General features: G+C 41.8%; 5 protein-coding genes across 5 annotated transcripts; 4 read left to right on the top strand and 1 right to left on the bottom strand.

Annotated features, from left to right (window-relative positions):
* The first annotated feature begins 1,009 nt into the window (after positions 1 to 1,009).
* LOC124349790 (chitotriosidase-1-like) lies at positions 1,010 to 2,516 on the top strand. Its single transcript, XM_046800637.1, has 3 exons — positions 1,010 to 1,202; positions 1,269 to 1,721; positions 1,783 to 2,516. The coding sequence occupies exons 1-3, from the start codon at positions 1,097 to 1,099 to the stop codon at positions 2,373 to 2,375; spliced, it is 1,152 nt and encodes a 383-aa protein (XP_046656593.1). The 5' UTR covers positions 1,010 to 1,096; the 3' UTR covers positions 2,376 to 2,516.
* Positions 2,517 to 3,766: 1,250 nt separating this feature from the next.
* LOC124349789 (chitotriosidase-1-like) lies at positions 3,767 to 5,273 on the top strand. The gene is made up of 3 exons (XM_046800636.1): positions 3,767 to 3,959; positions 4,026 to 4,478; positions 4,540 to 5,273. The coding sequence occupies exons 1-3, from the start codon at positions 3,854 to 3,856 to the stop codon at positions 5,130 to 5,132; spliced, it is 1,152 nt and encodes a 383-aa protein (XP_046656592.1). The 5' UTR covers positions 3,767 to 3,853; the 3' UTR covers positions 5,133 to 5,273.
* Positions 5,274 to 6,523: 1,250 nt separating this feature from the next.
* Positions 6,524 to 8,030, top strand: LOC124349787 (chitotriosidase-1-like). Its single transcript, XM_046800634.1, has 3 exons — positions 6,524 to 6,716; positions 6,783 to 7,235; positions 7,297 to 8,030. Exons 1-3 carry the CDS (start codon positions 6,611 to 6,613, stop codon positions 7,887 to 7,889), a joined length of 1,152 nt encoding a protein of 383 aa, XP_046656590.1. The 5' UTR covers positions 6,524 to 6,610; the 3' UTR covers positions 7,890 to 8,030.
* Positions 8,031 to 9,255: 1,225 nt separating this feature from the next.
* LOC124349793 (chitotriosidase-1-like) lies at positions 9,256 to 10,738 on the top strand. The gene is made up of 4 exons (XM_046800639.1): positions 9,256 to 9,359; positions 9,424 to 9,530; positions 9,596 to 10,048; positions 10,122 to 10,738. Exons 2-4 carry the CDS (start codon positions 9,425 to 9,427, stop codon positions 10,712 to 10,714), a joined length of 1,152 nt encoding a protein of 383 aa, XP_046656595.1. The 5' UTR covers positions 9,256 to 9,359; position 9,424; the 3' UTR covers positions 10,715 to 10,738.
* Positions 10,739 to 11,009: 271 nt separating this feature from the next.
* Positions 11,010 to 17,207, bottom strand: LOC124349642 (protein kinase C-binding protein NELL1-like). The gene is made up of 10 exons (XM_046800401.1): positions 16,932 to 17,207; positions 16,357 to 16,508; positions 16,042 to 16,138; positions 15,539 to 15,759; positions 13,240 to 13,333; positions 13,068 to 13,173; positions 12,758 to 12,957; positions 12,406 to 12,671; positions 11,867 to 12,026; positions 11,010 to 11,796 (listed from the first exon to the last, which is right to left on the bottom strand). The coding sequence occupies exons 1-10, from the start codon at positions 16,990 to 16,992 to the stop codon at positions 11,630 to 11,632; spliced, it is 1,524 nt and encodes a 507-aa protein (XP_046656357.1). The 5' UTR covers positions 16,993 to 17,207; the 3' UTR covers positions 11,010 to 11,629.
* Between the last annotated feature and the right edge of the window lie 1,710 nt (positions 17,208 to 18,917).

Here is an 18,917-nt window from a genome sequence, read left to right as displayed (position 1 = left end):
GAGATCTCATTTTACATAATTAATTACCGGTCGCGGCCGGTATATAATAGACTCCTATAAAATATCAATTCTCAAATTCGCACGAGAATCTAATATTATTATTATACTCACGGAAATGTACAAACATTTTTGTTTTTAAAACAACTTCATCCGCAAAACCTCCCTTTTTTCTTTTTTGAATTTTAATAGGACTTCATAAAACGGCACGTAAACGTTTACGCGTGATGTTCCGTGTTTTGAAAATTAATATTTAAAATATATAAAATAAATCACCCTTAATCTGCGCTTAATGAATTAAAATAAATAATTTGTAGAACCACAGCAACTTTCCTATTTCAGCATTCAATGTAAAGGGAGGATTAATTAAATATCCAACCTTATAAAATATCAAGAGCAGAAATTATTATCCTTATTCCAATATTCCGTCATTCGGAAACTGATGGCTGCTGTCAAACGTTACGTAAGATTTCTGCCAAACACCAGTGTCGTCTGCAAACAACAACAACAAAAATTCAATGAAACAAAAAAGACAAACAAAAAGAATTAAGGAAAAACCAAAAGTGATCGGCCTTTATTGTGAAACCAGATGCAATGCCGCCGAAAATGTTTCTACGTTTCTACACTCGCAGGATAATATCAGCAGCCAATTGATGCGCAGTTGTTTTTTACGAGTCTTAAACTATTACAACACAGATTCAAAGTTTATGCAGAGTCTACAGACAAAACAATCAAGAAACATACGATGATAACGCTTTCCGCTTTGTACCGGATCGAGCTGAAAGAATGAACAACAAAGTATAATCTGTAATTACGCTTTTACGGGATTAATCACAATTGTCATCGTGCTGTTGACCGCTAGCTACGTGATGTTTTTCATACTTTGGATGTTGGATGCGGCAATCAGTAAAACAACAAAAGGTTCTAGAGCAAACATTACACCTGATTCCACACTGGTTTCGACATTTTCGATAAACAGCAGACGAATATAAAACGCCCTGCGGTAATTAGTTACAAATCAGTTTGGTATAGGCCGTCAGCACTTGTTGAACGGTTTGAAATATACTGTCCAAATTATTAAATTTCATTTCAATTTAGAATGAGACTGCTTTTACTAGCGACTCTGTTCATTTGCGGAGTAGTGCCGTTCGCATCGGCAGGCCGTTTTGTTTGTTACTTTCCAAACTGGGCCATTCAACGTCAAGGTATAATTTCAGTTAAACTTTTATGTTTCAATATGATTTTAACCGAATATATTATTGATGCAACAGATCCTTGGCAGTTTGGAGTGGATAATATCGACACGAGATTATGCACTCACCTCGTTTACTCTTTCGCCGATCTCGACGATTCCACACTGCAGATCAAATCCAGTAATCCGGTGGTAGATATCGTTCAAAAAGGATATCGCAAATTCACCGGATTGAAAAGCCAAAATCCAAGTCTCAAGACTATGTTGGCCTTCGGCGGATGGGTGGATTCCAACATCAACGACAAATATTCGCGGATGGTGTCCACCAGCGAAAACATCCAGACGTTCGTCAACTCCGCTCTCCGGATGCTGAGCGACTACGGATTCGACGGGCTGGATGTAGACTGGGAGTACCCGAGGACGGATGCCGATAAAATCGGGTTCAGTAACCTTCTGGCTGCTTTGAAAGAAGCTTTTGCTCCTTTCAATTATGTCCTCAGCGCTGCCGTTTCGCCTCTTCCGGCTGATCTCGGTAAAACGTTAGAGATAATAGTTTCACATAATTTCGGTATACTTATTGGATTAGTTCACAGGTTACGACATCCCATCCATCGAAGCCTCAGTCGATTTCATCAATTTGATGACTTACGACATGCACGGACCGTGGGAACCGGAGACGGCGGATCACCACGCTCCGCTGCGGAAGCGATCTTGGGAAACGGCCGACAACAACGTCGAGTACAGCGTCGATTACTGGACCGAAAACGGACTCTCCGCCAACAAAATCAACCTCGGCATGCCACTCTACGGACACAGCTGGAAACTGTCGTCCGATGTCACAGCTCCTCCCGCTCCAGCGGCCGGCGGCGGAACTCCCGGTCCGTTTACCGGAGAAGAGGGTATCTTGAGTTATTTCGAAATTTGTCTGGCCGTCCAAAACGAAGGTTGGCAGGTTGTTCAAGACCCCGACCAGCTCACCGGACCCTACGCTCTGTCAAACACCAACGTCGTCAACTGGATTGGTTTTGACGACGTTGCCATGTTGACCACCAAAAGCAATTTCATCCTTTCCAGGGGACTGGGCGGGGCCATGGTGTGGGAAATCAGTTTGGACGATTTCCGCGGATCCTGCGGCGCCGGAGTCAATCCGTTGCTGACGGCCATTTCGCGCATCTTGGTGGCGTAACGAAATCAAATTCTTACATCCATTGAAAATTGAACGGAAAATTGATAAAATCAGCACCTAAATAATTTGCATACCTGCCCAGAAAAATATGATTATATAGATGTGACAGACATAGTATATTAAACATTTACAACTGCAAAATATTTGGTTTGATTGATATTGATTTATTTGATTCCCGAATATGACTAGGTCGATAACGAGGTCAATATAATTGTAGAGGAAATAAGAGAAACAGTTAATTTTTAAAAATTGATCATTTTAATGTGGTCAGGTCGCGTCAGGTCTCAAATTCACGAAGGGCATGGATTATTTGATTCGCAATGAATGGAACTTGTATTTTTATTTCGGGGTGATTTGATATAATTAAAGGGATTTCTCATCGGAGATCTCATTTTACATAATTAATTACCGGTCGCGGCCGGTATATAATAGACTCCTATAAAATATCAATTCTCAAATTCGCACGAGAATCTAATATTATTATTATACTCACGGAAATGTACAAACATTTTTGTTTTTAAAACAACTTCATCCGCAAAACCTCCCTTTTTTCTTTTTTGAATTTTAATAGGACTTCATAAAACGGCACGTAAACGTTTACGCGTGATGTTCCGTGTTTTGAAAATTAATATTTAAAATATATAAAATAAATCACCCTTAATCTGCGCTTAATGAATTAAAATAAATAATTTGTAGAACCACAGCAACTTTCCTATTTCAGCATTCAATGTAAAGGGAGGATTAATTAAATATCCAACCTTATAAAATATCAAGAGCAGAAATTATTATCCTTATTCCAATATTCCGTCATTCGGAAACTGATGGCTGCTGTCAAACGTTACGTAAGATTTCTGCCAAACACCAGTGTCGTCTGCAAACAACAACAACAAAAATTCAATGAAACAAAAAAGACAAACAAAAAGAATTAAGGAAAAACCAAAAGTGATCGGCCTTTATTGTGAAACCAGATGCAATGCCGCCGAAAATGTTTCTACGTTTCTACACTCGCAGGATAATATCAGCAGCCAATTGATGCGCAGTTGTTTTTTACGAGTCTTAAACTATTACAACACAGATTCAAAGTTTATGCAGAGTCTACAGACAAAACAATCAAGAAACATACGATGATAACGCTTTCCGCTTTGTACCGGATCGAGCTGAAAGAATGAACAACAAAGTATAATCTGTAATTACGCTTTTACGGGATTAATCACAATTGTCATCGTGCTGTTGACCGCTAGCTACGTGATGTTTTTCATACTTTGGATGTTGGATGCGGCAATCAGTAAAACAACAAAAGGTTCTAGAGCAAACATTACACCTGATTCCACACTGGTTTCGACATTTTCGATAAACAGCAGACGAATATAAAACGCCCTGCGGTAATTAGTTACAAATCAGTTTGGTATAGGCCGTCAGCACTTGTTGAACGGTTTGAAATATACTGTCCAAATTATTAAATTTCATTTCAATTTAGAATGAGACTGCTTTTACTAGCGACTCTGTTCATTTGCGGAGTAGTGCCGTTCGCATCGGCAGGCCGTTTTGTTTGTTACTTTCCAAACTGGGCCATTCAACGTCAAGGTATAATTTCAGTTAAACTTTTATGTTTCAATATGATTTTAACCGAATATATTATTGATGCAACAGATCCTTGGCAGTTTGGAGTGGATAATATCGACACGAGATTATGCACTCACCTCGTTTACTCTTTCGCCGATCTCGACGATTCCACACTGCAGATCAAATCCAGTAATCCGGTGGTAGATATCGTTCAAAAAGGATATCGCAAATTCACCGGATTGAAAAGCCAAAATCCAAGTCTCAAGACTATGTTGGCCTTCGGCGGATGGGTGGATTCCAACATCAACGACAAATATTCGCGGATGGTGTCCACCAGCGAAAACATCCAGACGTTCGTCAACTCCGCTCTCCGGATGCTGAGCGACTACGGATTCGACGGGCTGGATGTAGACTGGGAGTACCCGAGGACGGATGCCGATAAAATCGGGTTCAGTAACCTTCTGGCTGCTTTGAAAGAAGCTTTTGCTCCTTTCAATTATGTCCTCAGCGCTGCCGTTTCGCCTCTTCCGGCTGATCTCGGTAAAACGTTAGAGATAATAGTTTCACATAATTTCGGTATACTTATTGGATTAGTTCACAGGTTACGACATCCCATCCATCGAAGCCTCAGTCGATTTCATCAATTTGATGACTTACGACATGCACGGACCGTGGGAACCGGAGACGGCGGATCACCACGCTCCGCTGCGGAAGCGATCTTGGGAAACGGCCGACAACAACGTCGAGTACAGCGTCGATTACTGGACCGAAAACGGACTCTCCGCCAACAAAATCAACCTCGGCATGCCACTCTACGGACACAGCTGGAAACTGTCGTCCGATGTCACAGCTCCTCCCGCTCCAGCGGCCGGCGGCGGAACTCCCGGTCCGTTTACCGGAGAAGAGGGTATCTTGAGTTATTTCGAAATTTGTCTGGCCGTCCAAAACGAAGGTTGGCAGGTTGTTCAAGACCCCGACCAGCTCACCGGACCCTACGCTCTGTCAAACACCAACGTCGTCAACTGGATTGGTTTTGACGACGTTGCCATGTTGACCACCAAAAGCAATTTCATCCTTTCCAGGGGACTGGGCGGGGCCATGGTGTGGGAAATCAGTTTGGACGATTTCCGCGGATCCTGCGGCGCCGGAGTCAATCCGTTGCTGACGGCCATTTCGCGCATCTTGGTGGCGTAACGAAATCAAATTCTTACATCCATTGAAAATTGAACGGAAAATTGATAAAATCAGCACCTAAATAATTTGCATACCTGCCCAGAAAAATATGATTATATAGATGTGACAGACATAGTATATTAAACATTTACAACTGCAAAATATTTGGTTTGATTGATATTGATTTATTTGATTCCCGAATATGACTAGGTCGATAACGAGGTCAATATAATTGTAGAGGAAATAAGAGAAACAGTTAATTTTTAAAAATTGATCATTTTAATGTGGTCAGGTCGCGTCAGGTCTCAAATTCACGAAGGGCATGGATTATTTGATTCGCAATGAATGGAACTTGTATTTTTATTTCGGGGTGATTTGATATAATTAAAGGGATTTCTCATCGGAGATCTCATTTTACATAATTAATTACCGGTCGCGGCCGGTATATAATAGACTCCTATAAAATATCAATTCTCAAATTCGCACGAGAATCTAATATTATTATTATACTCACGGAAATGTACAAACATTTTTGTTTTTAAAACAACTTCATCCGCAAAACCTCCCTTTTTTCTTTTTTGAATTTTAATAGGACTTCATAAAACGGCACGTAAACGTTTACGCGTGATGTTCCGTGTTTTGAAAATTAATATTTAAAATATATAAAATAAATCACCCTTAATCTGCGCTTAATGAATTAAAATAAATAATTTGTAGAACCACAGCAACTTTCCTATTTCAGCATTCAATGTAAAGGGAGGATTAATTAAATATCCAACCTTATAAAATATCAAGAGCAGAAATTATTATCCTTATTCCAATATTCCGTCATTCGGAAACTGATGGCTGCTGTCAAACGTTACGTAAGATTTCTGCCAAACACCAGTGTCGTCTGCAAACAACAACAACAAAAATTCAATGAAACAAAAAAGACAAACAAAAAGAATTAAGGAAAAACCAAAAGTGATCGGCCTTTATTGTGAAACCAGATGCAATGCCGCCGAAAATGTTTCTACGTTTCTACACTCGCAGGATAATATCAGCAGCCAATTGATGCGCAGTTGTTTTTTACGAGTCTTAAACTATTACAACACAGATTCAAAGTTTATGCAGAGTCTACAGACAAAACAATCAAGAAACATACGATGATAACGCTTTCCGCTTTGTACCGGATCGAGCTGAAAGAATGAACAACAAAGTATAATCTGTAATTACGCTTTTACGGGATTAATCACAATTGTCATCGTGCTGTTGACCGCTAGCTACGTGATGTTTTTCATACTTTGGATGTTGGATGCGGCAATCAGTAAAACAACAAAAGGTTCTAGAGCAAACATTACACCTGATTCCACACTGGTTTCGACATTTTCGATAAACAGCAGACGAATATAAAACGCCCTGCGGTAATTAGTTACAAATCAGTTTGGTATAGGCCGTCAGCACTTGTTGAACGGTTTGAAATATACTGTCCAAATTATTAAATTTCATTTCAATTTAGAATGAGACTGCTTTTACTAGCGACTCTGTTCATTTGCGGAGTAGTGCCGTTCGCATCGGCAGGCCGTTTTGTTTGTTACTTTCCAAACTGGGCCATTCAACGTCAAGGTATAATTTCAGTTAAACTTTTATGTTTCAATATGATTTTAACCGAATATATTATTGATGCAACAGATCCTTGGCAGTTTGGAGTGGATAATATCGACACGAGATTATGCACTCACCTCGTTTACTCTTTCGCCGATCTCGACGATTCCACACTGCAGATCAAATCCAGTAATCCGGTGGTAGATATCGTTCAAAAAGGATATCGCAAATTCACCGGATTGAAAAGCCAAAATCCAAGTCTCAAGACTATGTTGGCCTTCGGCGGATGGGTGGATTCCAACATCAACGACAAATATTCGCGGATGGTGTCCACCAGCGAAAACATCCAGACGTTCGTCAACTCCGCTCTCCGGATGCTGAGCGACTACGGATTCGACGGGCTGGATGTAGACTGGGAGTACCCGAGGACGGATGCCGATAAAATCGGGTTCAGTAACCTTCTGGCTGCTTTGAAAGAAGCTTTTGCTCCTTTCAATTATGTCCTCAGCGCTGCCGTTTCGCCTCTTCCGGCTGATCTCGGTAAAACGTTAGAGATAATAGTTTCACATAATTTCGGTATACTTATTGGATTAGTTCACAGGTTACGACATCCCATCCATCGAAGCCTCAGTCGATTTCATCAATTTGATGACTTACGACATGCACGGACCGTGGGAACCGGAGACGGCGGATCACCACGCTCCGCTGCGGAAGCGATCTTGGGAAACGGCCGACAACAACGTCGAGTACAGCGTCGATTACTGGACCGAAAACGGACTCTCCGCCAACAAAATCAACCTCGGCATGCCACTCTACGGACACAGCTGGAAACTGTCGTCCGATGTCACAGCTCCTCCCGCTCCAGCGGCCGGCGGCGGAACTCCCGGTCCGTTTACCGGAGAAGAGGGTATCTTGAGTTATTTCGAAATTTGTCTGGCCGTCCAAAACGAAGGTTGGCAGGTTGTTCAAGACCCCGACCAGCTCACCGGACCCTACGCTCTGTCAAACACCAACGTCGTCAACTGGATTGGTTTTGACGACGTTGCCATGTTGACCACCAAAAGCAATTTCATCCTTTCCAGGGGACTGGGCGGGGCCATGGTGTGGGAAATCAGTTTGGACGATTTCCGCGGATCCTGCGGCGCCGGAGTCAATCCGTTGCTGACGGCCATTTCGCGCATCTTGGTGGCGTAACGAAATCAAATTCTTACATCCATTGAAAATTGAACGGAAAATTGATAAAATCAGCACCTAAATAATTTGCATACCTGCCCAGAAAAATATGATTATATAGATGTGACAGACATAGTATATTAAACATTTACAACTGCAAAATATTTGGTTTGATTGATATTGATTTATTTGATTCCCGAATATGACTAGGTCGATAACGAGGTCAATATAATTGTAGAGGAAATAAGAGAAACAGTTAATTTTTAAAAATTGATCATTTTAATGTGGTCAGGTCGCGTCAGGTCTCAAATTCACGAAGGGCATGGATTATTTGATTCGCAATGAATGGAACTTGTATTTTTATTTCGGGGTGATTTGATATAATTAAAGGGATTTCTCATCGGAGATCTCATTTTACATAATTAATTACCGGTCGCGGCCGGTATATAATAGACTCCTATAAAATATCAATTCTCAAATTCGCACGAGAATCTAATATTATTATTATACTCACGGAAATGTACAAACATTTTTGTTTTTAAAACAACTTCATCCGCAAAACCTCCCTTTTTTCTTTTTTGAATTTTAATAGGACTTCATAAAACGGCACGTAAACGTTTACGCGTGATGTTCCGTGTTTTGAAAATTAATATTTAAAATATATAAAATAAATCACCCTTAATCTGCGCTTAATGAATTAAAATAAATAATTTGTAGAACCACAGCAACTTTCCTATTTCAGCATTCAATGTAAAGGGAGGATTAATTAAATATCCAACCTTATAAAATATCAAGAGCAGAAATTATTATCCTTATTCCAATATTCCGTCATTCGGAAACTGATGGCTGCTGTCAAACGTTACGTAAGATTTCTGCCAAACACCAGTGTCGTCTGCAAACAACAACAACAAAAATTCAATGAAACAAAAAAGACAAACAAAAAGAATTAAGGAAAAACCAAAAGTGATCGGCCTTTATTGTGAAACCAGATGCAATGCCGCCGAAAATGTTTCTACGTTTCTACACTCGCAGGATAATATCAGCAGCCAATTGATGCGCAGTTGTTTTTTACGAGTCTTAAACTATTTCAACGCAGATTGAAAGTTTCTAGACAAATAAATAATCAAGAAACTTCCAATGCTGATAAACTGATAACACCGTAACTTAGTCTTACTGATCGAGCTGAAACATGACAATAAAGTACTATAATCTGCAAAATTTACCCTTGCGCACGGGATTATAATCACAATTTTCAAACTCGTGCTGCTGACGTAAAGTAAGATGTTCTTCATCACACTTTGGATGTTGGAATGTTGGATGCAGCAATCACTAAAACAACAAGGTTCATCTACTAGAGCAAACATTACAACTGATTCCACACTGGTTTCGACATTGTCGATTACAATTGTAGGAACAGCAGACGACTATAAAATGCCCTGCGGTTCTTAGTCACAAATCAGTTCACGATAGGAAATCATCCAGCACTTGAAGGTTTGAAATAATACTATCTAAATAAAAATTCCAATTTTCAAATAACTGCATTGTACTCTGTTAGAATGAGACTGCTTTTACTAGCGACTCTGTTCGTTTGCGGAGTAGTGCCGTTCGCATCGGCAGGCCGTTTTGTTTGTTACTTCCCAAACTGGGCCATTCAACGTCAAGGTATAATTTCAGTTAAACTTTTATGTTTCAATATGATTTTATTCGAATATTTTGTAATGCGACAGAACCCTGGCAGTTTGGAGTGGAGAATGTCGACACTAAATTGTGCACTCACCTCGTCTACGCCTTCGCCGATCTCGACGATTCCACACTGCAGATCACACCCAACAATCCGGCGGTGGATATCGATCAGGAATTCTACCACAAATTCACCGGATTGAAAAGCCAAAATCCAAAGCTCAAGACCATGTTAAGCATCGGCGGATGGGTGGATTCAAACATCAACGACAAATATTCGCGGATGGTGTCCACCAGTGAAAACATCCAGACGTTCGTCGACTCAGTTCTCCGGATGCTGAGCGACTACGGATTCGACGGGCTGGATGTCGACTGGGAGTACCCGAGGACGGATGCCGATAAAATCGGGTTCAGCAACCTTCTGGCTGCTTTGAAAAAAGCTTTCGCTCCTTACAATTATGTCCTCAGCGCTGCCGTTTCGCCTCTTCCGGCTGATCTCGGTAAATCGATTACGACATCAAAATTTCAAATAATGTTGTTGGTTTATTTTAATATATTTGATTGGTTGTACAGGTTTTGACATCCCAGCCATCGAAGTCTCAGTCGATTTCATCAATTTGATGACTTACGACTTGCACGGACCGTGGGAACCGGAGACGGCGGATCACCACGCTCCGCTGCGGAAGCGATCCTGGGAAACGGCCGACAACAACGTCGAGTACAGCGTCGATTACTGGATCAAAAACGGACTCTCCGCCAATAAAATCAACCTTGGCCTGCCCCTTTACGGACACAGCTGGAAACTGTCGTCCGATGTCGCCGTTCCACCCGCTCCGGCGTCCGGCGCTGGAACTCCCGGACCCTTTACCAACGTCGAGGGTTACATGGGCTATTTCGAAATTTGTCTGGCCGTCCAAAACGAAGGTTGGCAGGTTGTTCAAGACCCCGACCAGCTCACCGGACCCTACGCTCTGTCAAACACCAATGTCGTCAACTGGATTGGTTTTGACGACGTTGCCATGTTGACCACCAAGAGCAATTTCATCCTTTCCAGGGGACTGGGCGGGGCCATGGTGTGGGAAATCAGTTTGGACGATTTCCGAGGCTCCTGCGGCGCCGGAGTCAATCCGTTGCTCACGACCATTTCGCGCATTGTGGTGGCGTAATGAAATTAAATTCTTACATCCATTGAAAATTGAACGGAAAATTGATCAAATCAATCATTCGCATACCTGCCCAGAAAAATTGATTATATAGATGTAACAGACATAGTATATTCTGAGTATATTAAACATTTACAACTGCAAAATGTTTGGTTTGATTGATATTGATTTATTTGATTCCCGAATGACTAGCATTTCCAGTTTTTAAAGAAGAAGAAGATGGAAAAATCAAGGTCAATATAATTGCTGTAGACGAGACAAGAGAAACGGTTTATTTTGTTTTAAATTGATCATTTTAATGTGGTCAGGTCAGGTCTCAAATTCACGAAGGGCATGGATTATTTGATTCGCAACGAATGGAACTTTTTATTTTTTATTTTTATTTCGGGGTTGATTTTATATATTTAAAGGGATTTCATACGGAGATCTATACAGAATTTCATCCTCGTTTTACATAATTAATTGTCAGCCGGTATATAATAGACTCCTAAAATATCGATTCTCAAATTCGCACGAGAATCTAATATTATTATTATACTCACGGAAATGTACAAACACTTTTGTTTTTAAAAACAACTTCATCCGCAAAATCTCCTTTTTTTCCTTTTTTCTTTTTTGAATTTTTAATAGGACGCCATAAAACGGCGCGTAGACGTTCACGCGGGGATGTTCCGGGTGTTTTATTTTGGTAGATGAGGTATCCGAATACTTTGAATGCGGGATTAGAGCATATCCCGCCATGCGTGTGTAGTATAATTAGCATATCGTAGTCCGATACGATTAGACGCAATCCGGTTGCTGTGTAGAATTTTCGGGCCAGGCGTCAGATGAGCGACGGCTCCTGGCCGGCCGGCCGCTTCTGGTGATAGAAAATGTCCAAATTTGTTTTTTGAAATGAAATGAATCCAGCACATTCACTCAATGAGTGTTGGCTTCCACTTCGATGGCGTAACAGCCCCTGCGGCTGGTGACTTCTTTCAAGGCCAAGTTGCGCTCCAGCCGGCGGATCTTCTTCAGACATCCGGAATCGGGCAGACATTTCGCCTTTAATTTCTTTTCACGTTTGGAGAACCGCTTGACGTATTCTATTAAAATAAAATTTTGTTTTTAAATTGACATTCATTACTAAATCAATTAACTTTAATTCAATTTTACTGGTGGCGGTGGCGCCGAGAAGGACGAAGCGAAAGCGTTGACGTAACGCTTCCGACTGGTCCCTGGTCAGATCCTGGACTTTGTAGGTTGTCACGGTCGGTTGCAGCATCCACATGTGGTGTTCGATGGCCTGCCCGTCCACCACTTGCTGGAAAATGTACTGTTAACAAAAGATAAAAAGAAATATTTAAATATGCCAATCAATCTCAACAAACAGTCCATTCATCAGCATCCGCCATTTTCTTTTTATAGCGTTGCGCAATTTCTGCTTAATCGCACTGTCGACACTCTCTCCCGAGAAGAGAAGTAATAGGATATAACTATATCTAGAAAGTGCCGGCGAAAAGACCCTTTGGCGTTGATCTGGCCCGGCGATTTTTTCTTAGAAATGAGTGAAATCATCATAATTATCATGCGACACACGCGTTACTACACCAAAAGCTTTTACCAAACGTGCCGGGAATATTTGACCAAAAAATTTAGAGACCCCCTCACTGAAAAAATAAATGTTGTGTGTGTCTTTCGATTTATTTTATTACCTGGATGAATTCGGAGGTGCTGCCACCGCCCTGGGCGCGGTAGACAATGACGTCATAATCCCTGGGCAAACACAAACTGAAGTTGCCGTGATGAGTCGACGATTTGATGAGCGCAGAAGAAGATGGCGGCGATAGACTGGGCCGCCCTGACGGCGATTTACTCGTCCGGCCGCCGCTGCCGGCCATTGACGACGTCCTCTGAATGTTGGACCGCGTCCCTGCGGCAGAGACGGGCGAAGATGACAACAGCGGAGTCATGGGACCTTCTGTTCATCAGCGTAGGAGAAATAATTTTAGAAATTAAAAACGAGACGGCCAGAGATCACATAAGACGGCCAAATTTTTAATATACCTTGAATGTCACCCTCGAGCGGACAGACTGGGCAGCAGCGGCCGGTGACTTTGACGGGCCTGTCGCAGTTGAGCGCCGGCCGACTAGGACATTCCAGCCGTTGGCATTCGATCCTGCCAGATTTGCATTTGCAATTGACGCAGTCCATCGGCCCGAACGGGCCCATCACCGGGTGCCAAGTCGTTCCGTGTAGGTAATATCTAAAAGACGACGTCATCAAGTTTAAAAATGTCACATCTCTTATAATTAAAAGCTAAATCAGCGTGACGGAATGTTTTAGAACCAAAATTATTGGAATAGTATTAAATACCGTCCGCCGGAAATGCAATCCTCCAATTTGCTGTTGCCGGTTCCTTCCGGCTGCTGTTGGATAATGACGGGTGAATTATCCATCTCGTCCACTCTGCCAGCTGGATCTAATTTGACATTGACACACATTGAATTTCAGTTGAACAAATCATTCAACTTTATTCGTACACTACCTGGACAGACTGGGCAGCAATCGTCTTTGGTGCGGATGGGATTGTCGCAGTCCGCTTTTGGGCAATCTTTCAGTTGGCACATGACCATTCCGCCCTGTGTGCAACAACAAGTTGTGGGTATTTCCCAACCAAAAAAAGTCCAATCAGCGCGGATCCGGGATTGGGCATATACAGTCGATGCGCAGTGGAGGTTTGATGGGCGCAGAATAAGACGCAAAACAAAAACGGCCAACACGCAGAATGATGACGTGAGAGCCGGGCCGGAGCGGTGGAATTTCCGATGCATAAACAATAGACGGCCAAAAAGGGCAAAAGATAAAAGAGAATTCGGTTTGGTCGTTAGTTAACAGTTTGCGTCAGTCGATGATTATATTCAACGTGCACCAGAGTTCCAAGAAAAGAAAAGAAAACCCGGCCGTTCGTTATAAATATGTTTGGCTGTCATCGACATATATACTATATAATATGTTACATACACTTTTCTTTTCTTTTCTGTCGTCCGTTTACTGTGGAGAGAGAGAGTTCTTTGTTTCGTTTCGTGTGATTTATCCGAACGCGCACGAGTCTATTGGGAGGGGGTTCTCCCAGCACTCAATATAGAATGGAAGCCGTTTGTTTGTTTATTTTTATTTGATCTTTTGTTGCTTTTCTTTGGCTTCATGATTATTCATGATGTAATATACGTAAAGACAGAGCCGCCGCCTACATTGGCCGGCCACACGTCAAATTAGTCGAAAAGACTTGCGCAGCTGGTTTCTTTTGTCTAGAAGACACAAACACACATCCGCTGGATGATGTCGACTTCAACCCAAAAGCTCAGTTGGTATAGTATACATTTAGATTTTTCAATATTGGCTGTAGGTTGGATCATCAATTGGTGCTGAAACGATTTGCATAAATAATCCAAAAATAAACACGACGAGGGACTTTTGAGAGCATCGCCATTCGCTGCTTCGATCGTAACAATAAAAATAATCAGAAAAATATTCAAGCGAGTCGCGGGCGAGAAGCTATAGACAGCACAAGGCCAACAACAACAACAACAACAACAACAACAGGGCGTGATGTTTTTACCCAAGTATATAATACGTATAGAGATGAACACACAGCACAGCAGCACGTCTTATAGGTTGCTGACCCATAGGGATATTATATTAGACGCCGAGTGTGTGTGTGTGTGTGTCTGTTGGTTTGGAATTGAAAATTATGGAGATGTCATGCAAATGTTGTGTTTTCTCCGAATAATATCAAAACAAAAACGGTTCCAAACATTTTTTTCCCGATTTCTCTTTTCGTGTTTAGCGCGCGCGTGAGCCTCGTTTTATATTTTATTTCTTTTCTTCTTCTTCTTCTTTTATAGACCTGAGCCTCTGTTATACTTTTCTTTTCCTACGCACACATGGGTTGGCAGTTTAATGTCTGCTATATACTACGACTATACTACGACTGGGACGTCATAGCAACTGACTATAAGGCCGGCCCCTACATAGTATATAATACATTTCCCGCTGGAAAGAAATCTAATAAGGCTCGATGTGTGTGTCTTTCGTTTCGTTTCGTTCCAGACACTTGCAGCAGCAGCAGCTATCCTTTCTTTCTATTTATGGAAAAGGGAGAAGAATATTATAAGCGCTTGGTCTATTGTAAAAGCATCGGCAACGTCGGGCGGTCAACTGGCGGTCATAATAATATCGCGAGACGCGCGCGTGTAAAAAGAGAATTTCCTTTTTTTTTTTTTCTTATTTTCTTATTTTTACAAAAGAAAATAAACGAGGAAGAGGCTGATGTCTTCTCGACCCCCGGAGAAATTTCAGACAAAAAACAATTCCGAGAGTTACTATATAGCATCTCATTTAGACAAGAAGAAAGGCGAAGGCAAAGGCGAAAGAAGAAGAGAAACAAATCATTAGGAATTCGATTCACGTTTGTCCCGCCAAGTTGAACGTTGCGGCGGCTGCTGCTGCTGCTCTATACAGATCGGCGCAGCAGCATCCAATAATAATATGCTAATATTATTAGAGATTTAAAGGGTCCGAGAGAGAGAAGAAAAGAGTGTGACGGAATAAGACGGACACACACACACACACACACACCGATACAGACGACATTCCAGCAGCCGGACAAAACCCAAAAGGGGAAACAAAACCCAAAAATTCCAAATCAATTTGTTTTGCCCCAGCTCCCAGTCAACGCGTCTATATAATACTCTGTTTGATGTGATGTGATAACATTCCTCGGACAATTGATCGTTTTAGAGATTTCAATTAAACCAAAAATTTACAAAAAAAAAAGAACTGACCTCGCAAGAGCACTGGACGCACTGGTCGGCGTGCTCCGGTTTGAGACCGACGTTGGCCGACGTGAATCGCTCCTTGTGGCGGTAGACGTTGCCGTTGTGCAAGCAGGTGACGCCCGACGACGTCGAGCTTCCACCTCCGCCGCTCAGATCCGACAGGGAGAACGACGACACCGGAATCACGCTCTCCGGATGGAAGGCCCGAGTGGAAAATGTCGTCTCTTCTACACACACATTTCCAGAGAATCAAATAATATAAGGTTGAAATATATAAACTTGTGAAACATTGTCCGCCATTTTGTTCGACATGGTGTTATATAGTCAGAGAGAAAGAGCCTCAAGTCAATGTTGTTAACACATGCCAGCTCCTCGATATTCTGTTATGTTTTTTGGGGGTTGCATCACGTCAGGGGCCGTCTCACGTCGTCGACAGCGTGAAATAGCCGCGGGGTGATGATACAAGTTTCGTTCCAAATTTCCAATTGAGATCTGATTTTTGAACTTACTGGAACAGTGGGCGCAGCATTTGTTGTTGGCTGCCAATTCGGGAGAACTGCACTCCTGTCCGCCGCACTCGTGGATCGTGCAATTGATTTTCCCGCCCTGCAATTGGAAACAAAATTATTATTATTATTTCAATGATTAATTATATCTTTTTATAATATTAATTATCTAATAATTATAACTTCAATTAAAAAAAATAAATTTTTAATAATTTCAATAATGAACCAAATGTCGAATTGAAATTTAAAAATTAATTTCAATAATCTCAATAATTTCAATAATCAACCAAATATCGAATTAATCATTTGTGTATTAACCTCTTGGCAGATGCAGGCGACGCAGTGGAGAGCTTCACGCTGTCCGAGCCGCGGGTACCAGACGTCACCGACCGCGTAATTCCTCGACGTGAAAGTGCAGGACCCGGCTGCCGCCTCGCTGGTGCTGGCGGCCATTGCCATCAGTCCCGGACCTATAACCAAACAAGAAATATTAAGCTTCTCTATTATTTCTACTATTATATTTTGACAACGACTTTTTTCCGACTCGTCTGTCAACGCCGAGAGATATAGCTCTTGTACACACACACACACACACACTAGAATTGTTTTACCAGCAGCACATAACTAACACACACACACAAAATAATACAAAAAGTCTGTCGTTGAAAAAATCTATTTGCAGAAGCCTATCTCCCCCCCATAGAGAAAAAGAGACCCTTCAGAAAAGCCTTCAAGGCCTGTCCAAACAATGGGCTGTTGTAACGGAAGGAAATGATGGATGTATATACAGTACCATTAGGGCCTACACGTAATACACACACACACACACATGCCGGTGGCCTAGTTTTTGTTTTCCTCTCCCTCCCCCTGTCAGCTGTTTGGTTCAATTATACCTGTCAAGAATGACGACAAGGAAATGAGTAGCAGCGTTGTCGAATTGATTCGATTCTTCATGGCGATCCAACACTTTTCCGATTCAAACTGATGGAATTTTAATAATCAAAAATGAATCAGACACAATTTCCGTTTGTGACTAATAATCTGTGGCAATGATGACGTGAGTCACTTAAAAAATTGTGGTGAAAGAAATCTCAAGACAAGTGAACGCAACGGCGGTCGGCAGAAGACTGACTTTGGGGGGCTTGCGGGGAGCACGTGTTATGTTTCCCCATTTTCTTTCGCTTCTAACAGCCCTCCGGCTCAATTGTTCTCTTCTCTACTACTACTACACATCCTCGCGGCAAACTGCGTGGAACATCCGCAGAGGGGCGTGTGCATAGGGGGGTGCAGCAGCACGTCAATACACATTACACAACACACACCCACTTTCCTATCACAAAAAGAACACGGACTCATTTGAACTTGCGAAGTGGAATGAGAAAATGATGTCATTCAATTTTCGATTTAACTTTTCTGAAATTGCAATGTTGCCAAGTCAATCGAGCGATCAATCGAGCCGATGGAAATAGAAAATACAAAAGTATGGACGACATTTTATGTTTGGTTTTTTGGAGGTTGATGGATTGATCCGGATTGATCACTGATGGATGGTCGCTCGTTCACCAACGGACCCGGTAAACCCCCGCTGGAATCGACAGACGGACACTGTCGACATTATAGGCTACATCTAACTTTTGTTTCTTTTATTTTCCCGCACGCGGGGAATTTTCTATCTATAAACCTATACGTAACAACCAAATATAATACCAGAGCAGACGAGCAACTTTATAGATGATATAGTATAAGCAGCACGGAACGCACAGATATAGTCCCTGCTGTGCGGGTGGAACGAACCAATGTTCTATATTTATAACATGTATCGGTCGTCCGCATAGTCCAGTTGGACACAACAATATGGCGCAATGTTACGTAAAAATAAAAATATAGATATTCGCCTGCACTTGTGTGTGTCTATTCCTCATGCGATCGCCTTATATGTGACATTGATGGAGCCTTACACTGGGGGGCTTTTTTATTACACATCGCATATACACAACTCACGTTATACTATTTAAACATTGTGTATAAATAAATACACAAAGAAAAACTCTTTGGATTAAACCGGACACAAAGTCCGCAATACAAAAGGTATACATGTCGATTATAATGACTATATGAACCATTATAAATATGAATGAAGGCTGTTTTGATACCTGTTTAAAACGGCATAGTGTAATACATTGTAAAAAAGTTGCTGCGGTTAAATATAGCTGTGTGCTGGACGATGTGTTGTGTAGTGTATAGGCGCTAGCTGCTGGCAGGCCGCCGACCGCAGCTCTTCCGGACGTGTGTGCATGTGTAACTGTGTATAGACTCGCTTCATTAGCACTTTTTCCCTCGCACACGGCGTGGACCTGTGTATATGTACTGTTAGCCTATAACCAAATAGGCTACACGTGCTTGTATGCTGCTGCCTTCCATAATGCCCAGGCTTTGAGCTGCTGTCGCTGTGTGTCTAATACCATTCATCCGCGCGGTGATGAATGTGCTGTGTACCCAACAACCTCCAGCAGCAGCAGCACAGCCCCGGCTAACAATCAGTTGGAAATATACTAAAGTATATGAACTGCCCAACAATCTATTTTGAAAAATAAAACTGCTGATGTCTATAGGATATAACTCTAGTCTAAGAAATATACGAGCTGCTCTGCTGTGATGTCGTCGACCTATTATTATCACAAACACAATGGGTTTTGATTTCTTATTTTTGGAGATTGTTTAGAGCAGTTGGCGGTTGTTTGAAGACATTCAGCACAGAGTAATAAATATAGAAATGCAACCGAATGTCAGCTCTCGCATTGGGTGCGCGATGCGCTGGGAGATTTTCAAAATAGAATAATAGTAGACGTGCACAATCAAGTTGTTTTGACTGGTTCGCT

Source organism: Daphnia pulicaria, chromosome 7 (assembly GCF_021234035.1).
Source record: "Daphnia pulicaria isolate SC F1-1A chromosome 7, SC_F0-13Bv2, whole genome shotgun sequence".
In the NCBI taxonomy this organism is placed as follows: Eukaryota; Metazoa; Arthropoda; class Branchiopoda; order Diplostraca; family Daphniidae; genus Daphnia; species Daphnia pulicaria.
This window is presented reverse-complemented; position numbering and strand designations above follow the sequence as displayed.

Coding starts and splice junctions, on each gene's coding strand:
- LOC124349790 (XM_046800637.1), top strand. CDS start 1,097: ATGAGACTGCTTTTACTAGCGACTCTGTTCATTTGCGGAGTAGTGCCG. Junction 1,203..1,268: donor CTGGGCCATTCAACGTCAAG/GTATAATTTCAG, acceptor TTGATGCAACAG/ATCCTTGGCAGTTTGGAGTG. Junction 1,722..1,782: donor GCCTCTTCCGGCTGATCTCG/GTAAAACGTTAG, acceptor ATTAGTTCACAG/GTTACGACATCCCATCCATC.
- LOC124349789 (XM_046800636.1), top strand. CDS start 3,854: ATGAGACTGCTTTTACTAGCGACTCTGTTCATTTGCGGAGTAGTGCCG. Junction 3,960..4,025: donor CTGGGCCATTCAACGTCAAG/GTATAATTTCAG, acceptor TTGATGCAACAG/ATCCTTGGCAGTTTGGAGTG. Junction 4,479..4,539: donor GCCTCTTCCGGCTGATCTCG/GTAAAACGTTAG, acceptor ATTAGTTCACAG/GTTACGACATCCCATCCATC.
- LOC124349787 (XM_046800634.1), top strand. CDS start 6,611: ATGAGACTGCTTTTACTAGCGACTCTGTTCATTTGCGGAGTAGTGCCG. Junction 6,717..6,782: donor CTGGGCCATTCAACGTCAAG/GTATAATTTCAG, acceptor TTGATGCAACAG/ATCCTTGGCAGTTTGGAGTG. Junction 7,236..7,296: donor GCCTCTTCCGGCTGATCTCG/GTAAAACGTTAG, acceptor ATTAGTTCACAG/GTTACGACATCCCATCCATC.
- LOC124349793 (XM_046800639.1), top strand. CDS start 9,425: ATGAGACTGCTTTTACTAGCGACTCTGTTCGTTTGCGGAGTAGTGCCG. Junction 9,531..9,595: donor CTGGGCCATTCAACGTCAAG/GTATAATTTCAG, acceptor GTAATGCGACAG/AACCCTGGCAGTTTGGAGTG. Junction 10,049..10,121: donor GCCTCTTCCGGCTGATCTCG/GTAAATCGATTA, acceptor TTGGTTGTACAG/GTTTTGACATCCCAGCCATC.
- LOC124349642 (XM_046800401.1), bottom strand. CDS start 16,992: ATGAAGAATCGAATCAATTCGACAACGCTGCTACTCATTTCCTTGTCG. Junction 13,334..15,538: donor GCGTCCAGTGCTCTTGCGAG/GTCAGTTCTTTT, acceptor TGTTGCACACAG/GGCGGAATGGTCATGTGCCA. Junction 12,027..12,405: donor GCACCTCCGAATTCATCCAG/GTAATAAAATAA, acceptor TTTTGTTAACAG/TACATTTTCCAGCAAGTGGT.